This window comes from Hylobates moloch, unplaced genomic scaffold (genome assembly GCF_009828535.3).
Source record: "Hylobates moloch isolate HMO894 unplaced genomic scaffold, HMol_V3 SCAFFOLD_3, whole genome shotgun sequence".
Taxonomy (NCBI): Eukaryota; Metazoa; Chordata; class Mammalia; order Primates; family Hylobatidae; genus Hylobates; species Hylobates moloch.
Genome location: NW_026652278.1, coordinates 173,951,846 through 173,975,192, shown reverse-complemented (window position 1 = coordinate 173,975,192; position 23,347 = coordinate 173,951,846). Strand labels below are relative to the sequence as shown.

Sequence of the window (23,347 nt, the reverse complement as noted above, 5' to 3'; positions counted from 1 at the left end):
CCTTTAATCCTGACATAGAGCTAATCCTTGACTCTAAAAGCCAGCTCCAGTTCTTATAGATTTAGTATAAATTGAATTTAAATGGTATAAACAAAGTTGAGTTCTGTGTCTGAGTTTTCACAAAGAAAACCATAAAATGTTAAGTATTAAGTTTTCCATGCTTTCCCTAAAACAGTGACACCTATTTCTAAGACAGATCCCTGGTCTTCTTTTGTTTTGCTTCGTTTTGTTTGTTTGAGTTTGAGGGTGGTCTGAAATTGGCAGGTGCATTCCATGATTACTAATTCTAACTGTTCATCTTTCTCATGGATGTCTGGCACATTTCACCTATAACGCATGATATTGCACGTGCTTTTCCCATTGCCTTCGCCTCTGCTATATCATTTTTTTGCTTCCAGATAGCGGTGGGTGTGCTCGCAAACGTGCCGCCATGTCTGTTACGCTAACATCTGTGAAGAGAGTGCAAAGTTCTCCAAACCTATTGGCTGCAGGTATAATATCACTAACTCACACAATGTCGCACTTGAATGGCTTCTAGCTCTTCTGACTGTTTTTGTTCTAAATGTAAAAAGCAAAGGAATATGAGATCTTGTAGGAAACATTTTAAATGTACAATTAAAAACAACAGTCACTTGCCAAAAATAGGTTAAGTAACTGTGAGTGTTAATAACTATTTAAGTTTTTGTTATCTCATGAACTTAAGTAACACAATATTTCATTAAGATAACTCAGAGGTTTTGGGGGTTTTTTTTAACCTAAAAACTGTTGGGGTAGGAGTACAGGGGTACAGGATGAAAAAAGGGATTTGTAGGAAACTTAATCTTTATTAACTGGATTCTTTGTCAAAGGTTGTGAACAGAATGATAGAACATTAGTTTTGAAAGAGACCTTTGCTTTCCTTTAATCCAATCAGCAAAATACCCTTCTACTATATATATTTAAACATATCAAAGTCTTGACCAATTAAGATTAACATGTACCCACAGATAGGAAGTCACCGGGGGTGCGAGATTTCAGCATCCACTCGGGTGGTCTCTTTATAATCTCTGTTGTGACTACCTAAGCCACAGTACCGAAGTTAGGCACAGTCTGCACTGGGAGGGGGTGCAGCTGTTAGAAGGTCAAAGGGAGACCAGCAAGCCCAGTGCCTCCAGACCCTGAAATAGACCCACACCTGTTGGTGATCGGTTGGTTAGTTGGTTGGCTGGTTGGTTAGTTGCAGTTTGGGGATTGCTTGTTTTTTATTTATAAGATTAATGGGTCTTACAGCAGAAGTGAGAAAGGGATGGGGCGTCTTTAAATAATTTTAATTCTCACGATGCATATCACAGTCTTCTACACACATACATCTAGCAGTTGATTAAATACTCAGGGTGTTCTTCGCTTTACAGCCACTTAATTCTAAACTACTGAGTTTTTCTTGAGAAAAAAAATGAACTTCCATATGCAGAATCCCACTTCCATTCACCACCTCTAATCCACAAATGGATTTCAACGTCCAAGTTTAAATGCCAGGCTAGTGAGTTCAGTTATACATTAAGTTAAAAGACAATACAAGATGCATTGCAACGTTTATAGTATGACCTCATTTTGGTTAAAAAAAAATCTCTATACAAATCTCTATTTGTATGTATTGGCTCATGCATGTATGAACACAAAAAGGTGTTAGAAAAACTACAGATGTATTTACATTGGATACTATGAGAAACAGGAATGAAGGCAAGTAAGACAATAAATGTAAGAGTTCAGTGCCATCGTGTAATTGGAATGCCAATACCCTGAATGTCATTGACATTTCAACCAAATAGGATCTCAGCCCAACCTACTCAGACGTGAACCTTGATGCACGTGCCAGGGAACGCCGCTTCCACAGTGCCAATGTGGAGAGTCGAAACTGGAATACACGCAATTTCATATAACTCGACTTAATAGAAAAGATTTAATGCTTCAGAATTACAACAACAACAAAAAAATTCACACTTCAAGAATATGAAATAATCTTCAGTAATAACAATGTAGCTTTGGGCTATTTTAAGTTTTCTATCACTAGGAGTAAGATTTCTAGAGAATGAAGTCCACTGCATTTTGGACATAATTGTTTAAAAACAGCCGTCTTTTGTGTCAGTTAGACATAAAGTAAGATCCCTTTTTCTTTTCTTTTTTTTTTTTTTTTTTTTTTTTTGAGACAGGTGGGGTCTTGCTCTGTGGCCCAGGCTGGAGTGCAGTGGCACGATCTCGGCTCACTGCAACCTCTGCCTCCCAGGTTCAAGCATTCTCCTGCCTTAGGCTCCTGAGTAGCTGGGATTACAGGTGCCTGCCACCATGCCTGGCTAATTTTTGTTATTTTTTTTAGTAGAGACCTGGTTTCACCATGTTGGCCAGGCTGGTCTCAAACTCCTGACCTCAAGTGATTCGCCCGCCTCGGCCTCCCAAAGTGCTGGGATTACAGGCATGAGCCGCCACACTTGGCCACCTTTTTCAAAGAAGCTTCCATTACATTTTTGAATAAAGAAGTCAGCATTAATATGCACAACTGCATTCTATATAGCTTTCATAAGAACTTACATGATACAGTGTCTTTATGTGAATCAAAAGGGAATTGATAAATATTTATTGCCTTCGATATTGTTAAAATACAACAGCTTTTATGTAAAACCTCCAGAAAAGGTCCCAAGCCATTTTCATTCCCTTCTCTGATCAGAGAGTCAATCTGAGTCACCACCTATTTGTCCCCTGAGTCAGTCTGTCTTTCTCTTTTCCTTTTATAAGAAGTAAATTCCCACTGGACAATCCCTCAGAGCACACACAGATATTTTAAACCTATGCCAAAACCAAGACAATGACTATTGAGAAACAATTGAAAAACATTTTATTTCACCAGAACCACTTGGCAGCCTAAAGGAACGCTGGCGAGAGTAGCCTGTTGGAGCGTGGGGTCTTGTCAATACCACCTGCATGTTTTATGCCCTTAAGAAAATTAGTCTGTCTAGATCTCATTTCCTTTCTTTCAAATGAAAAATTGTCATTTTCTTACATCTCTGAAAGCTTCATCATTTCCCAGACTCACAAGGATTTGTCAGAATAAATGAGAGTAAATGAAGAAAATAAATGAAAAGGGTTATAATTGTACATAGAAACACAGTAGGCACTCAATTAGTTGACCTGAATTTAATCAACATTTTAAAATAATTCTTGAAAAGCACTTGAGTCTTCTAAAGAAATGAGTTATAGGCATCAAAATAATAATTTTCAAGAAAAATATAGTGACAGCGTCGATATAGCATATCAGTTAAAAGGGATTTAAATAAAACCTGAGAGTAGAGATTACGATGTGACACGTATCACAAACACAGCTACATAAAAGCTGTCATGTTAGAATCATAACAGTAGGAAGGGCCATAGAGGGCATCCAGTTCCACCCCTGACATGGAACCAGGAATGTCTTGCACAAAATCTCAGACAGACACTCACCAGTTTGTGCCTCAACATAAGGAAAAGGGCTGGTAAGAGCACGTGGAGCTCTTCATTCTTCAAGACCCTATTTGTTAAAATATTCCCATGCAAAGCAGCCAGGAAAGGGAAAAACTGACACCATTTAGTCATTCGTGGATTTTCAGTGAAGCAGTGACTGTCTACTAAAGAACACTAGAAATTAAGGACTCAGGCCCCTAGTCCCAGCTTTGTGTTTTTTTCACAAGTGAATGTGCATCAATAATGTTGCAGATCTGGGGGAAAACCATTTTCCCCACACATCTGCCAAGCCATGTACCTGACTTTTTTTTTTTCTAACCTGTATTCTCTTTACTTGACATGGATCCATGATACTTTCTATTACCTGCTCCAAAGAACAGGTGTCCTCCCTCTCCTAGGCTTTCCTGCAGGGATAAAATAAAAGCAGGGCCATGCTAAACGGTGTCCACATAGAACACTACAATAAAAGAGCAAATCAGGACTGGGCATTCCAAGTATCTGTAACTGGATTTATTTTAAAGAAAGAGAAATGATATGTACTTTAGTCTCCTTGAAAGACCACCTACTTCAAGGCAGACTTTAATCATCAACATAAGCTTTATTAAAATACTGGTTCATCCTGAAGTTCGAATCCATGGCCATTTTCCCCTTTCTGTTAATTCTGCACACACGTGTCCACTGTGTGATGCAAGGCCCTTCAGAACAGCCCACCACTCTTACTGTCTGATGTTTCCAGTGGCACAGGGACAGATTCCTTTGGAAATCCCTGGGCCCAGTGTCCCAGGAAGAGACCCACAGTTGAGCCTGGAGTGACTGTCCTCTGATTCTCACACTTACTGTTTCCTGGGGCTCCATCATCGACACAGTGACCAGCGTGAAGACACAGACTATCAGTTAGAGGGAGTTTATTTCCAGTGTCCTTCAGACCTGCCTAGTATACCCTCTTCTTTCTCACCACACCTGCACCCTTACATCTCCAAGCCTCTGGCTCCCACTACCCCGTCCCCAGCGCGTAACACACAGCCTTGTTTTTTATCTCAGTTTTACCAAACCAAGCATAAAAAAATTAAAAATTGTACAAATTCTAGAAGTAAGGTCCAATAAACATTTCATGCATAATTCTTCAAAGTAATTTTTCTCTATGGTACCCATTTTATTACTCCAATTTTAAATTCATTGGAGATAAAATCCATACAAAGTTATCGATGATCATAAAGAATGGGAATTCATTAGTCTTCTCTAGCTCACCTGAGCTGGAATCATTCTAATGTACTCTGTGCTGACTCACATTTGTGTTTCTTCCTTTGATTTGGAAAGAATCCATATCAAATATTTTATCTAAAAATTAGATGCTCGCATTTCTCAGCCCATTTTTATCATTCTAAATTCACGTGTTTAAGCTTGAAAATAACTATTCCGAAGCACTAAAAGAAAAACAAAGACTTTTCCAGCATGTAAAATTCCTGTTTTATAAATTGAAATGGGAATCTAATAATGGTCCTGGGGAACACGTAGAAGGAATCCAGGACTGGAGAGCAGGTTGGGCTAATGATCTGACCCCTAGGATCATCTCCAAAGTTAAAGCTTAATGAATCTAAGTAAAGTTGACCATGTGCTTTAATAAACCAGGCAACACAAGCTGATGACTTCAAATATACATGAGTTAAACGTGCCAACTGATTACCTCAAATGTGCATATAGAAGATTTTGGAATATATAACTTCAATAAAATTGATAACAAATATATCACTGATAACTTGCCAACTGCCTTATCAAAAGCAATTTATTAGTACTGAAATTTATTTTCCACAGCTTACTGGCTGAAAGACAGTGGAACATATTGTAACAGCTCTTTCATATTTGAGTATAAAATGACTTTTATATTGCAATAAGAAAAAAACTCAGTCTTGAGAATAATTTGAAAATGTCACATGATATGGTGGACAGATCTACAGTTTCTTAAGGTAAAACAAATGCAAACTACAGAGTACAGTTCTCTAACATAGGAGTTAAATATGCTTATTGACAGCAGGGCATTGGAAGCCAAGGATCTGGCGGTTTGAATTAGTGTTGTTTATAAACCAGATCTCTTTTGATCCTTTAATTTGATATTTAGAAATTCATATATTCATCTTTGGCCATAATAAGATTAAACTTGCATGTTGCAACATTATTGAGGGGAAAAATGAGTGTTTGCTATATAGATATTTATATATTATAGATATTTAATGAATGACATTCTAATTGAAGTAAAAATAAATGTACACGCCTCCCTTTGGCATGTTTGACATACCCAGATTTTAAAACTGAAATAATGTTTGCAAAAATAATGCATATAGTTCTTTGCCATGTTATTTTTACTGGGTTATTCATTTATTTCACCTTAGTCTTAACTTCAACATTTTTTTTTCTTTCAGGGCGTGATTCTCAGTCACCAGACTCAGGTACAGAAAAAATATTCTGAATAATTATTATATTATTTGTGACTTTTAGAAAACATATTCATAGCCACATTGCTGACTTCATGTTAAATTTAAATTTCACATACTGTTATGCATATTAAATTAAACCTCTAGCAAGAACACTACAATTTTGGAAATAAAAATAAATTTTATAAAAAATGTTTAAGTGAACGTAGATATTTTTGTATCCAATTGTTTTCCCTTAATGAAAGCTTGGAGATCTTACAATGATGGCAATCAAGAGACACTGAATGGAGATGCTACATATTCCTCTCTTGCAGCAAAAGGTTTTAGAAGCGTTCGACCAAACCTACAAGATAAAAGATCACCAACTCAGGTAACCCTGCACACTCTTGTCTACTGTATTATTTTAAGGCATGATTATTAGACCACTGCTTACAGCCTCTTTCCTAATGTGCGTATTTCAATACGTTTTATTTTTAATATGTTTTTGCTTTTGTATTTAGTTTGCTTGCCGGGCTTGTATTTACAACATGGAGAACAAATTTTAACAAACAAGGGTTTGGTTTGGTTTTGTTTCTGATTAAGCTCATAAAAGTATATCGGTTTCTAACATAATCTCTAGGATATATTCTAATTCTTTAAAAGCTGACAGCTGATGCTTTGGATTTAAACTGATGGGGTCAGCAATATCTTATGTATTCAATAACTATGAATATGCAACTATTATATTAACTAAAAGGGCTCTGTGTTGGAGATATTCGTAAAATTGTGCCGCAAGCATGAAAATTGTTATAAAACAATGCTATTAAATAAACCATATATATATTTCAAAGTCTAATAAAATATGCCAAGAGAACATATGTTCACTTTTAACATAATTTCCCTGAATGTAGATGGAGCAAATGTTATCATGTATTCTCTGGCAACACTTTTTTCCCCTAAGGGCAAACATTGATAATAAACGTAACTGCATTCTAAATGGAATGAAAATGATCACTCAATCTAGCTAAACAAAATGGATAGCATAATCAGAAGGTGTGGCATTGCTTTACTTCTGTAAAGACAAGGTTGACACTGGTTTCTTTCATGACTAACTTGGACTTTCTCTGTTTTTCTTTCAACTTTATTTCTTTCTCTGGATCCCATTGTCACTCCAGGCACCCCCTCCACCAGACAGAAAAGAGAGCTTTCATAGCTCTTTGATAACCAGTCACACAAAGGGTGTCATTTTAGACCAGTTAGTAACTAACACACAAATTCCCTCCAATACAGAGTACTTTGCTAACAAAAAACCTCTTCAGGGAACTATGTACTCCAATGAAGACTCGAGGCAGACAATTGTATATTCTGAAGAATCTAACACAACCATGTCATATACACAAAAAATCACTAATCCACTACCAGCAGCTTCCAGCACGGATCCTGCACCATTCGCTAACATCAACACCCCAGTTCTACAAGAGGACTACAGGCAAGATTCTCAAACTCGGAGGATTTCTACCTTGAAACTAACCCAAAACCAGGATCTAGGAAGTAGCAGCCCCATTAATACTCCACAGTTTTCCAGATCTGTCGAAGTACCATCATTCCTCAAAAGGCCCTGCTCACTGACCCCTAATCCAGTGCCTGAGACGCACACAGCATCTCTTTCCATTCAGATAGCTCCCCTTTCAGGACAGGATCTTGAAAGCCACAAACGGCTACCTGAGCCTTCTCCAGAGACTGCAAAGATACCTCTTCAGCAAGAGAGACAAAAATCTGCAGTTGCAGCGGCTTCTCAGTCCTCAGACTGCAGAGTGGTACCTTAAGCTTCTCAGTCTCTTCGTGTCAATACATGCATATTGTAGAGACCCTAACTCCTTTGGTTTGGGCTTCTTATGTGACTGAATGCTTTCTTAGTTTCCAAGCAGGAAGGGAAAGGAGAAAGAAACCATTTTCCAATTTAAAACCCTACTAAATTCATCAGCAAATGTCTATGTATTTTTAAATGTAAATATGCGTATACAGATCTTTCATCCAGAAATCATGTTCTAAAATTTTTTTTTTCTTCTAGATATTTATGGGAAATCATTGAGGGGTCAGTTATCATTTAAGACATTGCAAACTACTTCAGGACTTAAAGCATGTTTAGGTTTCAAAGAAATATTTTTCACATTAGATCTTTTTGCACTTAGATTTACTTTATTTACATGTGTAAAACCTCTTCAAATAATTGTCAATTATAATTTGCTTTGGCAGGGAATAGTTATCTTTATTTTAAGCAGTGTCTATTTCTTTGCAACTCAATATTCATTTTCACTAAAACTTAATCAATTTATCATTTCAGAAAGTGTATTAATCAACTTTGATTATCCAGACTTTCAGGAAGTAAAACTTTCTTTCCATATATGTAGAATTCTCTCATAGCATCCTTCTGCTTACATGTATTAGTCTGTTAACAGGAGAAACGTGCTTCTCTTTTTGACTTCTCCATAGAACAATGTAGTGCTAAAAGCATAAACTTTAAGGATAAACTGTAGATTTTAATCCAGACATCATTGACTATGTGATGAGACATTCATCTAAACTTTTCTTTGAGTCCGAACAAAGACATGAGAATACTAATTAATCCTTAATTTATAGGTTATGATAAGACTAGGGAATTACCATAGGCTAGGCTAGAGCAAGCACTCAATAGTGATAGCTGTTAATAAAAGATATAATAGTAGCAGCAACAGCAGTAGCGTTAATATTGAAAACACTGGTGCTTAAGCAAATAATTTGTATAATACTCCTTTTTGTATCTGTGTTATTAAAGATCATCCAAAATATATCCTTGAGGAGATATACATTTAAACTGTGCAGAAAATCTCCAAAAGATAACTAATCGACACCAAGATCCCCCCACCCACTCATAAAGCAGAAGAGCCTTAAACAGAAATGATTAAAGGACAAGCTGGTATTATCATACCTCTACTAAAATATCTTTTCCATCAGCTAATCAAGATGTGCAAAATTCATTCAATAGAGCAATTTCTTCTAATTAAGGTATTATCTTCTGAAAGCACCTATGAAATCAGATGATAATAATAGTAACAACATTAATAGCAGCTAACAAATATTAAGGCTTTACTCTATGCAGGCACTGTTGCAGCTTGTTTATGTTTATTAATAATTTCCACAATCTCATGGAGTAGGTATTACTACTGTCCTTATTTTATGGCTAAGGAAACTGAGGCACAGAAGTAAGTTACTCCCCCAGGGTCATGCAGCTGGCAAAAGGCAGAAACAGGACACACACCCTGGCAGGCTGGCTGCAGGGCCGCCACTCTGAAAGAGTGCGACTTCTCATTGTGAAATAGTTACTCATCAGTGACAAGGAGACACGGCGCCATGACGGTGGGAGCTAAGGCAGATGCGTCTTGATCGGGTTCAGGAGTCCAGGAAGGTCTGAGGGAGCAAAATCTTTCTGCAACTGTACAGACAGGCCTGTGCCAGTGTCAGTGAGCAGACTCGCCAGTGTCCCAGGATGGGCACGCCAGGAAGCAGGTGTAGGAGAAGTCATAGGAACACATATCAGTGATTGGGCTCATCCAACATGGTTTGATTCTTCAAAATGGTTTTGTGATGTTTGAAAACAAGCTGATACCTTTCATTCTGCATGGTTTTATCCAGGCTGAGCGAGATGGTTAGTTTGATTATATTATCCCCAAGGTATCGACACCATCCAAAAGTTAAGATTTGAGATCCTGTCACTGCTATTTATTCAACAAATATTTATTGGGTGCCTAACCTATGTCAAGTCTGTTCTAGTGACAGAGTTGGATTTGAAACCATTCCTGCTTAAAATTTGTCTGTGTGGCAGGAGGAGCAAACATTAATAAGAACTGGAATAAATTACGTATATTAGAAGATTATGGAAATTGAGTTATGCCATGCAAAGTAGAGATGTGGAGACCGGATATCATGTCAAGTATGGTAACTCAATCAATAGATCTCACTGAAAAGACAGAACAGCTTTGAAGGAGGAAGAATATTCTAGGCAGAGGGAATGTCTTATGTAAAGGCTTTGAGGTTGATCACGCTGCGGCTGTGGGAGGACCAGAAGGAAGCCTGAGGGAGGGAGAGGAAGTAAGTGAGGTGAGAGTGATAGGAAGTGAAGTCAGAGATAACAAAGACCAGATGACAGGAGGCCTTGTAAGCCATTGCAAGGATTTTGACATTTACTCTCAATAAAAATGGAGGTCACTGGAGGATGTTGAGGCTACCACCATTATTATTTCCCTTATATTTTAACAAAATCATTCTGGCAGCTCAGTGAAAAACGTACCATAGTGGGGCAAGGAGGAGATCAGGCAAACCAGTTAGGTAACTACTGCAGTCCTTTAGGTGAGAAATGATGGGGGCTCAAAGCAGGGGGCAGCAGAGGAGGTGGTGAGAAATCAGACTGTGAGAATATATTTTGAAAGTCAAGCAAACAGGACTTCCTGGCAGATTGCATGTGGGATGTGAGGAAGAGAAAAGTCAAGGTTGACTCCAATTGGAAGTTAGCATTGCCATCAGCTGAGACTGGACAGCTGTGGGTGGAGCAGGTTGGTGGAAACTTCAGAGGTTCCATTTGGGAAACAGGAAGTTTGAGGCATTTCTTAGACACCCACATGAAGTGGTCAAGTAAGCATTTGGATGTAAGAGCCTGTACTTCAGGGGAAAGGTCCTGGTTGGAAATATGAGCCATTGGCTAGTCGATGGGTTTTGTGGCCATGAGACAGAGTGAGATCACCGGGGGAAGGACAGAGAAAAGGGGAGGACCAAGGGTTGAGCCTGAGGGAATCTCAACATTAAGAGGAAGAAGCAGCAGAGGAGACTGAAAGCAGTGTCCTCTAAGGGAGGAGGAAATCTGGGAAAATGTGGCATCCTAAAAGCCATGCGAGGAAAATGTGTGTAAAGAAAGGGATGGTTCGCTGCACAAATGCTGTTGATAAGACAGGTTTGAAATGAAATCTGAAAACTTACCATTGATTCCATAGTGGGGAAGGAGGCTTTCTTGGAGTGGGTATGAGAGAGACTGGGAAGAGAGTGGTTGGGCAGTCAGCTGTTTCAAGATCTTATTAACATAAAACCATTCATCTAGTTATTCACCCTCCCCGAGCAGCAGTTTTCTCATCTATAAAACAGGGACAATGATAGCAACCATTCATAGACCTGCTGGGAGGTTTGAGTAAAGCATATAAAGATCTTGGCATGGTGCCTGCTTCATAGTAATTCCTCAACATACAGTAGCTGTCATCATCATTAAATAATATTTTTCCAAATTATGCATCTGATTGGGAAAACAAAATATATTATTTTCAACAATGCTTCATTTTTTTTACTGGTATGTAAAAGTTTATTTCAACAGACTTTCAGTTTGTTCCAAGATAGTGTGTCCTCTTTTCTAAGGCTTTGTAAAAAAGGTAGCATGAAGCTGTTGCAGTTTTTATTCTCTGTTTAAAATTTTGGTAAGAACATTTAACTTGAGAGCTGCCTTCTTAACAAATTTGTAAGTGTGCAATGCAGTATTGTTAACTGTAGGCACCATGCTGTGCAGATCTCTAGAATTTATTCATCTTGCATAATTAAAACTTTATGCCCACGGAATAGCAACTCATATCCCCCTTCCCCAAGCCCCTGGCAACCACCACTCTACTCTCTGCTCAGATATTTGTCCTTCTGAGACTGGCCTTCACTTGGTGTAAGGTCCTCCAGATTGCTCCATGTTACAGCATGTGGCAGGATATCCATCTTTTTTAAGGCTGAATAATATTCCGGTGTGTGTATACACCACATTGTCTTTATCTATTTATCCATCAGTGGACATTTGGTTTGTTTCTACATCTTGATGATTGTGATATGATTCATTTTTAAGTCTCATTTTCCATGTAATGACCTTTCACAATGGTGACCTTTCCATTTTAAACACTTGCACTCCGCATTCTGTCAAGCCTTAGCCAATGCCAAGTGCTGTAAGCTATACACTGTGAGTCAGCCAAGTATGTGCTCCATTATAAAGAATTAGGCTCCCAGGAATTAGCAGGCCCAAGCAATAAAAGTACACCCAGATGTGAAAAGTACATTTCAGTGTTCCAGAAGTTGTATTTATATAGTTTTGTTATTATTAAAGTCTGATCATTAAGAAGAAAACTACAGGTCACCGTTAGAAATTCTCTTCATATTTGACAATTTTTCATGATGTTTTCTAAATGGCATGTGCTTTAATTGACCTCCTACAAACAGACCAGAAATGAGGCATGTTATCCCTCTGTTACTGTGTGACCAGATATCCTGTTGCTAAAAATGTCACATTGTTCTCAGAGTCAAGTAAGTGAAGGTATAAGCCAGACGCTTTGGAAAGCCAGCAAAAAGCTACACCCCCAAACAGTTTCTATGGCATCTGTGCTATGTTCCTTGCTTCAGGAAGATAAGCTTGTCCTGTCCGTTATGAAACAACATAATCAATCATTTGCCAAAGCCTCACCTTCACAGCTGCCACTGCACATATGCTGGGGACTCGCGGGGGAACTTGCCTGACTATCTGTAGAAGGGAGAGGAAACTCATTTCTTTTGCTCCATGGGATCAGTATGTAGATGCTAAGGAGGACAGAGTAATGCAGACATGTCAGCAGCGCGGGATGATAGGTGCAGAACTGCAGAGCACACTTTCTGGAACATTGCTATCAAGACCAGCCCCAATCATTGATGTCTTCCATTAGTACTAGTACGGCTTCCTTTCTGTGGACTCGTAATGCTATTAGTTGGTCAGGTCTTTGGCAATTTCTCCATCTGATGTCTGTGCACGCGCATGCGTATGCATGCATTTAAATAATTGAACATTAGAGAATATTTGGGAGCCCAACATGAATTTACAAATAAAACGTCCTCTTCAACATCTCCCAATAGATGGGCATCCAGCCTCTTCTGAATACACTTAATGAAGAGCTCAGTTACGTTCCAAGGCAGCAGTCCAGTGCTTGGCCATTTCTGAGATCGAATTATTGGAAAGAATTTCTGGCCGGGCGTGGTGGCTCACGCCTGTAATCCCAACACTTTGGGAGGCCGAGGCGGGTGGATCACGAGGTCAGGAGATCGAGACCATCCTGGCTAACACAGTGAAACCCCGTCTCCACTAAAAAATACAAAAAATTAGCCGGGCGTGGTGGCGGGCGCCTGTAGTCCCAGCTACGCGGGAGGCTGAGGCAGGAGAATGGCGTGAACCCGGGAGGCGTAGCCTGCAGTGAGCCGAGATTGCTCCACTGCACTCCAGCCTGGGTGAAAGAGCGAGACTCCGTCTCAAAAAAAAAAAAAAAAGAAATTCTAATACCAGGTCATGATCTGCCTTCCTTAACTTCTGCATGGTTATCTACAGAGCAAAGGAGACGGAATTTCTTCCGCCTCTATCTGACAGTGTTCACGTGATCCTTCTCCTCCCTACCCTGCTACTGGCTTTGTGCAGGGCACTCCTGCTCCTTCCCAGCATTTTAATTTTGTAAAACATGATTCTCCTTTTTTGAGAGCTATTACAGCACACCAGGCACTGTGCTAAGCACTTTACATTGCCCTACTTAATTTTTACAGGCTTTAAGAGATGGGTTTTATCCATGCCTATATTTTACACATGAAGGAAGGAACTGAGGCCAAGGAAATTAAACAACTTGCCCAAGTCTGTCTGACTCAAGATCCACAGCTCAGCCACTAGCCTCTGCTACCTCTATGCTGTCACACAAGCTGATTTTTAAATCCCATATTTTGGTAATGTTCTTAAAATATGACACTTTCCCAGATGCAAAACCATATTCCTGACCTGAATACCACAGAGTACAGTAGAAATATTTACTCCCCAGATTCAGATGCCACATGCCGTCAGTGTGCCCAATCTGTGTGACAATTTTAGATCACTTGTCACCCGTGTCTTGGGTAGGGAGTATATGGTTAAAATAATTTTTATTATGAGGCTGTCAGACAATCTCACATCATTACAATGCAGGCAATACAGCCAGGCCTTAGGGAAACGGGGCAATGACCAGGCAGCTACCCTCCGTCCTTCTCAGTCGTAGGAGCTGCATAGTTCCCTGTCTCTCTCTTAGTTTCTGCTGTGTCGTTACTTCAAGTTGCCCATGGGTTTCCGTGATATTCTCTGACTCCTTGCATTTGGGTACCCGACAGCTACCTGAGGGGCATTCAGTGTCATATAATTCAAATTCCCAGGAGGGAGGCAGGGCCCCACTGGCCCAGCATAGTCCAGTTACTCCCCCTTCCTAATCAGCTGTGGCCAGCAAAATGATGATCCGGCAACAGACACAGCTGCCGGGCAGGTCTCCTCATACCACCAGGACAGGCCGTGAAAAGAGGGGGCACATTGTCCTTAAAGGATGTGGGGATGGGAGGTAAAGATTGGTTTTTTTAAAACCCCTTCCAGCCGGGCACGGTGGCTCATGCCTGTAATCCCAGCACTTTTTGGAGGTCGAGAGCAAGACTCCAAAAAAAAAAACAAACCCTTCCTAGATATTTTCTTTTCAAGTCAATTACTATCATTGGAAAAAAGAGAACAAAAGCCTGTCAGATTTCTTTGCTTGACATTTAATATATATTTCTTATGTTCCTTGAGAAATGAGGCCTAGAAGCTCAATGACTAAAGGTGTTAAGAGAGAGATGTTAGGATCCTCAGCTTCTGGGTCATGTCACGCCAACTGGAGCCTGAGGTGGAAGGAAATTCTGTGCTCCCTTATACCTGTTTTCATATATTAGGAATGAGCTTTTTCCTAGAATGTTTAAGTCATTAGATTTTTTTTTTGAAAAGTTGAAACGCAGGTTTATTAACACTTACACATTATTTTAAGCTTAAATATTTTATTTAAAGCAAAATAAACCTTTTTTTTAAATTGAGACAGAGTCTTGCTCTGTCACCCAGGCTGGAGTGTAGTGGTGTGATCTCAGCTCACTGCACCCCTCCGCCTCCCAGTTTCAAGCAATTCTCCTGCCTCAGCCTCCCAAGTAGCTGGGATTATAGGCACCTGCCATCACCCCTGGCTAATTTTTGTATTTTTAGTAGAGACAGGGTTTTACCATGTTGTCCAGGCTGATCTCGAACTCCTGACCTCAGGTGATCCACCCACCTCAGCCTCCCAAAGTGCTGGGATTACAGGTGTGAGCCACTGCGCTTGCCCTATTACATGTTTACTTCACCTTAAATTAATTACAAATTATTTAAGATTGCCATCAGTTAATTGGAAATTGTCAAACGTCTATTCTCTCAACTAAAACTGAAATAAGCAAAAATGTAGATTTTGAAAATATTATTGATGAGTTTTCTTGCATTAAAAACTCCAGACTCAATTTTTTTTTCTCTTTTCCTATGGCTTGGCATGCACTGGTCTTCATTTATATTTTTGACATTTTTGTTCGGTATGGGGTACTTTTTCTTTTTTGCATTGATCTTGATTTTCTTTCAAAGATTGCACTGAAACAGAATTTATCTCAATTACTGAGTTTTTGTCACTCTTTAAATTTTGCGCCCCAACAAGCACTTTCCTCTCCTCTCCCGAGGCCTGGCCGTGCACTCCTTCTTCACATCCCCGCTTCACACCTACCCTCTTCCACCTCCAGCTTCCACATCTGCTGAGTCAACAAGTGACGGCTTAGGGGCTTATGACTATAGATGTGTTGTCACTGAGCTTATGAGCGAACTAAAGGTCATATTACCCATGACTGTGATGATTTTCGAGACAGTAAGCTTTAATTTTCAGCGTGTTTCAAGGCAAAGGATATGGGTAAATGATGCCCACCTTGAGGGGGTACATGACTTCCGCATTCTGCCATCGGACCCATCATTCCCTGTCACACAACACGGGCTTGATTTGCACATCCTGGATACTTTTCCTGGCCCATGCTGAGCACTTGAGTTTGCAATGCCTTCATCCAACTCAATACACTTTTTCCACTGCCGAAGCTCACCCTCCCTTGAATCTCTGTGCCCCTTCATTCCTCAGGAGCTCCAGTGTTGATTGGTGATCACTCTCATCCACAGGCTCTCTTTAGCATTCTGGGTTGGAGTCATTTGGACGAAGACGCTCAGTGCTCGTTTGAGTAAGCAGGTGCTCTCTCTTGGTATATGAAGCGTATTAAGGTTTAAGCACCGTCCTTTGCAGAAGACCAGGCAGCCGCTGGCTGCTAGCTGGTGTTTCTCATTACCCACTTCCTGCCAGCTCAAGGGTTGGGGAAAGAAAAAACAATTTATACTCACAAAAAGTTGGTGACTCTTGGTCCCTATTCAAACACCTTAGCCTTCCATGGTCTTGAAAAGAAGGAGACCTAAAACAATTAGGATGATTACCTGCAGTCATCTACTTGCCACTCACGAAGTAAGAAAAAAATGTGCTTGTTTAAAGCCAGTTTTCCTTATTTTCAAGGTAGTCCAGATTGGGAAAATACTGCCTTCTTCCCCTTTCATACCCCTCCTGCTGCTCTTCTGATTTTCCTCAGGAGAAATATGTGTAACATGGTCTTTCTCTCCCCCTGGGTCTACAGGGTATTCCATTCATGTGGAGATTGGGGTCTTGTCAAAGCTTTTTTGTGGGTGACCAGTGTAACTGTTGAATTATTGAGTTTTATCTGTAGAAATTTAAGTGTGATGTGACTCACCACGAGACATTTCATGCCTTACACTCACAAACACACACATGCGCACACATACACACACATACACACACGTGCATTTAAAGACTCAAAACCGGGAGCACATCAGGAGGTGGTGAAAGAAATTCAAAAGGTGGAATAATTTTGTTTTCTGTGGACATTCTATTTGGAAGAACAATCGAATGGATAAGGGCCATCCCCAGACACAGTGCTATGCACACTAATGATTGTATTACCCGTGACAATGGTGATTTTAGAAAGAATACGCTTTAGCTTTTGACATGTTTCAAGTCACAGGATATGGATCAGTCAGTACAATGCGGGTTAAAGTCATTAGATTTTTTTCTTTCAATTTGAAAGGGAAAAGTCTCATGAGCAGATTACTCGAATCTTTTTGTATGATTTGTATTATTTCATAGTTTTCATTTAGCATAAATAAAACTAAAAAGAGATTCATATTACATGGAAAGATCCTTAGTAAAGCTGCATTATTAGGGGAAATTTCACTGATGCTATCCAAAGACTGCTTTATACTGAATTACATTCAGACTTATAGCAACATTTTAATATATTGTTAGAATTATGATAATTTCATAATACAGTTTCACCTCCAGTAAGATTGCAATTATTATAAATGCTCAGTAATAATAAGGATGCATCCCTACCGAAACATTTTAAGTTCTGGGTAACTAAGATTTCTGTGAGTTATTTCTAGAGATTTAAACAACCATGAACAGTAAAATATACATATATATATATCACATTTAAAATGACTATGTTTAAACAAGAAAAAAAATCATATTAAGTAAGATTAGGACAAGAAAATCTGTCTTTTTATCCAAGGTTGGGGTTTCTTAACCCGTTAGATTAAAGTTATGCTTTAGAGCGTCTCTGTCCCCCTGAAGTTTATGCAGAACTTTCTGTACGTATGAATTTGTGCATTTCCCCAAAAGAAGGATCAGTCACTTTTATCAGATTTCTAAGGGATCTATGATTCAGAGAGACCTTTTTATATGATGGATTTTTTTTAAGTATTCAAGTAAAAGTCTGAGAAAAAAAAACTATTGCAACTTTTTTATCATGCTAACAACGCGCATGACATCAGCCATTATGAAAATTATGGCTGCCAAAGAACACCAAATTGTGTGACTTATACATTTATTAGGCAATATTTCTAAGTGTAAACAGTTCTCCTTCATTCATTTCCCATCTTTGTACTAATATCTCACAATACCTCTGGCCATCTATCTTAAAACCATTTCCTCTCCCAAACATGCCCTCCAAAAAGTATCTATTCTGAAAGGTAGAAAAAATAAGAAAACTTGCTTCGGAGTTTTATTCACTTATGTTGAATTGAGTGCTTATCATCCTATTTGTCATGTGTGGTCAGACGCCATCCAGGCTACCACAGGTGGCTGTAAAATTTCAAATGGTCATCTTCTGTCTTCCTCCTATGGAGCATCCCTTCACTATGTTTAGCCTCTTGGGCTATATATAGCCTTGGAGCTGTTAAATCTTTTATTTTTCCTTCAGTTTCTTTCTCCTTTACCTAAGATTTAGTGCCAACCATAGTTCTAACTAACTAGGGTACATTCTAACCGTTATCAGTGGCTGGTTTTCATTTTCACACAGGGTACCTCTATTCGCATTGGTAGGATATTTTAAAGTCCAATTCTTTTCGTATTTTGTAGTGAAATCAAAGAACAGATTTAATGAGTGGAAAGGAAATAAAACATCTTTTCCATTTATCTTTTCCACTTAGTTGTGTTTAGTATTATCAGTATTTAGATTCATGAACCAGGAAAAAATAAGACAAACAGATTTATGTTTTGGGGACATTTTGGCAAGGGGGAGGCAATTATGCTATTAGATTTTTCTAGTGAAGGGCAAACCGATTCTGCTGACCGATAGTCTGATATATTATCATTGTCACAAATGCAAAAACTAAAACTCCTGAGGAGACAGTTTCGTTATGCCAACACTCTCAAGCCCCTACCCAGAATTACATTGCAGTGCTATGTGAAAACCGGCCTTGTTTCAAAACGCACCGACTGGATTCACTTTCTTCCTGTTTTCATGCTTTTTCTGCACTGTGTGGTTGGCACCTAATCCATCTGAATGTAACTCCTTAAAGTGCTTGCAAATAAAACCAATGCTTTGCCTTCTCTGCCACATCGCAAAAAGAGGTACTTTTGTTAATTGGATAATTTATCTCTTATTATTTTTCCCTCATGCTCAGCTTGGAAATCAGAACTTACCTGCCAGTGTGTTGGAGGTAAATGCTTCACAGACACACAGACAAACCACACCAGAAGCCTCTCCTCCGTGCCCTCCTTCCGTGGTACCTTTGAACCGAGCCACTTTTTCACCAGGCAGTGGCACCAGCTCAGCGTCACTTAGCCTTCTGCCACCCGATGGTTTGGGGTCTTCACGCCTGCATAATCCCCAGAGCCTTTCCCATTGCTTATACAAACACCTGCTCCCAGTTCCTGAAAGCCTTATCCACAGCCACGACACAGGCTCTCTGACAACAGACTCCTCCCTGGCCGAGCACTCCTCCCGCTCGGAGAGTGAGTCCTCCACAGCCATGCTAGAGGAGCTGCAGATTGGTGACTCTGACACCACTGGCCGTTCTGAGACACCCTCCCCCACCTGGGGTCAGAGGTCTGCTGTGACAGATGGCACCACCTTAACCACCCCTGCGGCCACTCATGTAATTATTCTGCCTTTCTTTGCCTCCACCGTTTCCTTAAAAGGACTGATTTATTGTGCCATCTCATTTTTCAGCTGACATTTTTATTTGCATAGGTGTTATTCCGAAACCAATTCTATGCCATCTGTCAGGGAAATCATTAGTCATCCCACAAGCTTGCTTAAGGCTGAAAAAGTCACTTCATTCTCTTCTTTCATTTTAGAATTACTTACAGTTATTCTAAAATAGTTACTTATGGTTTCCCGTGTTAACTGTAGCTGATGAGTTGTACAGTGATTTGCCTTATTAGCTGAGTATACATCACAATATGTTATGATCATAGAGAAAGTCTAAAATTTTTCAAAAAATTTTAACCCAGTATTAATACATGTTAGTAGTTTTTCTCACAGACTCACATTAATGTGTCCTGTGTGACTCTTTTCTATATCCTTGTTTCTCACATAAATGATTACTGACTGCATGAGGCTAATTTTTCTTGCTCCTCCTTCTCTAAAGCTACAACTTTTGAACTCATCTATTGTCCAGGAGTGAATGATGTCAATAATCTTATCTACCTTTCAGAAATTTAGCTGTATGATTTTTAAAAATTATTCTTCCTGAGCCATTTCAGGACAGAAATTTATGAATACATTTTTTTATTTTGCATATCAATAATTTGTCTTTCATTTATAGCAATATATACATCTTTTCCATACATACATTATTTAAATATATCTCTGTGATAAGCAATCCCTAATAAATGATCTGTGAATGGCTAAAATGTTTCAAAATTTTATGGCACAGATTCTGTATTGCATATAATGTCTAAGTAATGGCTTCCATTTAAGAGAGACATAGCTTCAGGCAAAAAAATCGAATTTTTTAAAATAAATTGATATTATAATGAAGTTCTGAATAAGCACTGTCATAGACAAAATTTTATTTGTGCTACATAGTTTTATGTTCTATCAAGCTGATAAGTCTGCAAATTTTATGCACAGAGAAATGTTATAATAAGCCATATGTTTTTTAAGACACTACAATTTACATAAAGTAAAAGATGCTTTTTTTGGTAATGGGATTTAGTATTCCCCCCAATGGCTGTGTCTAACACTTTGCATTCAAATGCTCCATTCAGAGACTGGCTACAGAAGGGGCCTCATTTTCCAGGCCTAACCCCATAGCGAGGCCCTCCCTGCCGCAGAGGACCAGCCCAACCACGGACGCCAGGAGCGCAGCAGGTGTGGGTTCCTCCCATGCCCTACTGTGCTTCAATGGTTCTTAGCTTTTAAAACTTTACCAGGACCTTTAACCAAAAAAAGAAGGCAGTGAGAGGGTATCAATCTACCAACTAACCTGTTCAATTTTCTGTTTTTAAGACTTTACAGGAGACTAACTGTCTTATTACAGTCTTGTGGGCACAAGCAGAGCTACTTGTAAGAGAAATTAATTGCAATTATCAGTTTAAAATAAAATAGATTATTCATGACATGTTTTTCCTGATAATGAATTCACTATATCAATACAATATTTTCTAAAATGCTAATGATATTATTTTAGTCGTAAAATCCTGATTGGTTGAACACAATAAAAGAATAAATCTACTCTCAGTGTTTTTTAACCCCTAGTCAATATTATTGAAACCATCAAAATAGGATTCAGAGCAAGTTTATAAGTTTAGTAATATAGTTAACCTGATGGTTTTTAATAAGAAGGATTCTTCGGCTTTTAACATTAATTATAACATGTTGTAATAGTATTACAGTGATATTGACAAAGATCCACCAAACTTAACTTGGGCAAGGAGGTGAAAGTGTTTTCTCAAATCATTCATCAGAGGTACATAAAAGCTCTGAAGAGTTGGGCAGGCCTGTGCCTCACATTTGAATGTCCAGCTCTCTCCAGGGAGCAGGTCCTCAAGATGTGGCTGGTTATGATATGAGTGTAATTTTTCTAAGAGCTTAGAGAATTATTTAATCAATAAGCACAAGGCTTGTAATGAAATGTTTATTGATTTGGAGACATAAGTGGTATAGTTATACAGTAATGAAATTAGACTTATTCTCGGTCATTTGAAAACCCATTTGCTTTGAAGTGAAATCACAGAAATACGCAGTTACTATATCTATGTTTCAAGCCTGTGGAATAGAAGTTTGTTTTGTTTTAAAATAAGTAGAAAAGTTTCACAAATTATGGTTCTTTATCTGTGTGCCTATGTGTGTTGTGTGTATTTAGCTATAATTTTCACTAAACGTTCTTACTAATGTTTGATCTTATTTGCATGCATTGTGTGCACCCTGTAATGATCAGTACTGTGCTGTGGGTAGACAGGCATGCTTAATAGTCCTGAGCTCGATACCTGTGAACTAAGCTGATTCAGTTCCATCAGAATAGATACCTGTTGAACATCTACTCTGTCATCAGCACTAGGCTGCGTGTTACACAAAATATTAAAGAAGCACATATATGACCATCTTCAACAGGAAGCTTGAGATACCATTGGGGATATAAAATAGTCAGATACGGAACAATCAAAAAACAATGAATAATTAAGAAATCAAACAGAGATTCATAAAGTGCTCAATGAGGCTGAAGTAGGGAGAAGTCAGTGGTTGAACATGTCTCTCTGATCCTTTATCAGGCATTTGATCCTTCTAGAATAGGTTGCTTCATGATATATACATCCAAACAACTAGGTTCCTTATGTTATTCACCAGCTCTGGAAACATTCATGCACTAGAAGAGATCCCTGACTGAGTCTGAGAACCAATCCCTTGCCTCATGTCAAAGGACATCCACGTCAGTGCTGCATGAGGAACAGCACAACAGTGTTGTGACCGCTGACGTTACGACTGTCAGAGCGAAGTCGTCCTCCACGTTTACTTGGTACTGACTCCTACTGATACCATTTGGCACCTCTGTTGGCAGAGTGGCATGCCCGCTAGTCAGCCACTTTCATTCTTCCTAACCACTCCCTGGGCCCTCAGATACACAAGAGAGTGATTTTCAGAAATAGGTGAAGAGAGAGGAGGCAAAGAACGTAGCATGCCCTCTGACGTCAGTTTTCAAAATAAATAAGAGCTTGGCAGCCGATTACTGTCATGTGATTGGAAGTCTTTTATTATCACCTAATGGAATGATGTTTACAGGGAACTATGTGCTAATTTAACTCGATGCCTTTGCACTTTTCTCAGAGCCAGATAACAGTGAATGGAAACTCAGGAGGTGCCGTGAGTCCCATGAGTTACTATCAGAGGCCGTTTTCCCCCTCGGCATATTCTCTCCCAGCCTCACTCAACTCCAGCATTGTCATGCAGCACGGCACATCCCTCGGTAAGTAATTGACTCACCGTGATTTCCACGGCAACCTCAATGCGGCAAGTACAACCACATGAGAGAGATATGCGGCATCAAGGTGAGGCGGGAGCGCTCAGCACGCCACTATTTCATGACCCTATCCCCAGGGAGAAATTGGGGCAGAGGACCCAACAGGGGAGAAAATGGGCACCATGCTATTCCAAGACGATGACTCCACCTGTGTCTGAGCCTGAAGTGGGCACTCAAATGTCTGAGGGGGTGGAGTAGGAAGAAAAAGAAGATGGCTACTTAGGGCAAGGGGGTTTGGGCCACTGGAGGACATGAATGCAGGTTTTCCACTAGGGCAGCTTGTTCGTCTTTGGAAGAGCTTCCACCGTGGACTATTCCTGGGGTCTATATAAGGGAGAATCGTTTGACAGCTAAAACAGTGTAACAGGAGGACAGGCCGTCCCACAAAGCAGTGACACAGTCATCTACTGGCTCACAAAGGAGGAAACCACCATTCAGACCAAGGCTGGAAGACCTGCAGTCAGGGATGTGGTAGCAGGAAGCCAAAAAGAGAAACTTAAGAGTTCCCTTAAATGAAGATTCCATGATTGTATAGAGCAATCGTTCTTAACCCTCTGAGGACTAGGAACTCAGCAAAAGATAGAGCTCTCCTCCAGAAAACAAATGGACATACGGACATTCATAAAAAACTGTAAGCAGATCATTTCATGGGGCTCATGGACTCTTTGTGGCCTCCTGGGAAAGAAGCTGTGCTGTATGTACAGTGATAGAAATGCTTTTACAT

The 23,347-nt window shown here is 39.5% G+C and overlaps 1 protein-coding gene across 5 annotated transcripts in view; it reads left to right on the top strand.

The window, feature by feature from the left end:
• SORBS2 (sorbin and SH3 domain containing 2) overlaps window positions 1-23,347 on the top strand; it is a 229,539-nt gene that overhangs the window by 129,484 nt on the left and 76,708 nt on the right. For 2 of the 5 annotated variants that reach the window (XM_058436982.1, XM_032149046.2), the window contains exons 4-7: window positions 399-491; window positions 5,889-5,915; window positions 6,146-6,270; window positions 22,431-22,569. In XM_058436982.1, the coding sequence (XP_058292965.1) occupies window positions 399-491; window positions 5,889-5,915; window positions 6,146-6,270; window positions 22,431-22,569 (384 nt within the window). Of the gene's footprint in view, window positions 1-398; window positions 492-5,888; window positions 5,916-6,145; window positions 6,271-18,783; window positions 18,820-22,430; window positions 22,570-23,347 lie in introns of all 5 variants that reach the window. The other 3 variants (XM_058436981.1, XM_058436983.1, XM_058436984.1) reach the window with 3 other exon arrangements.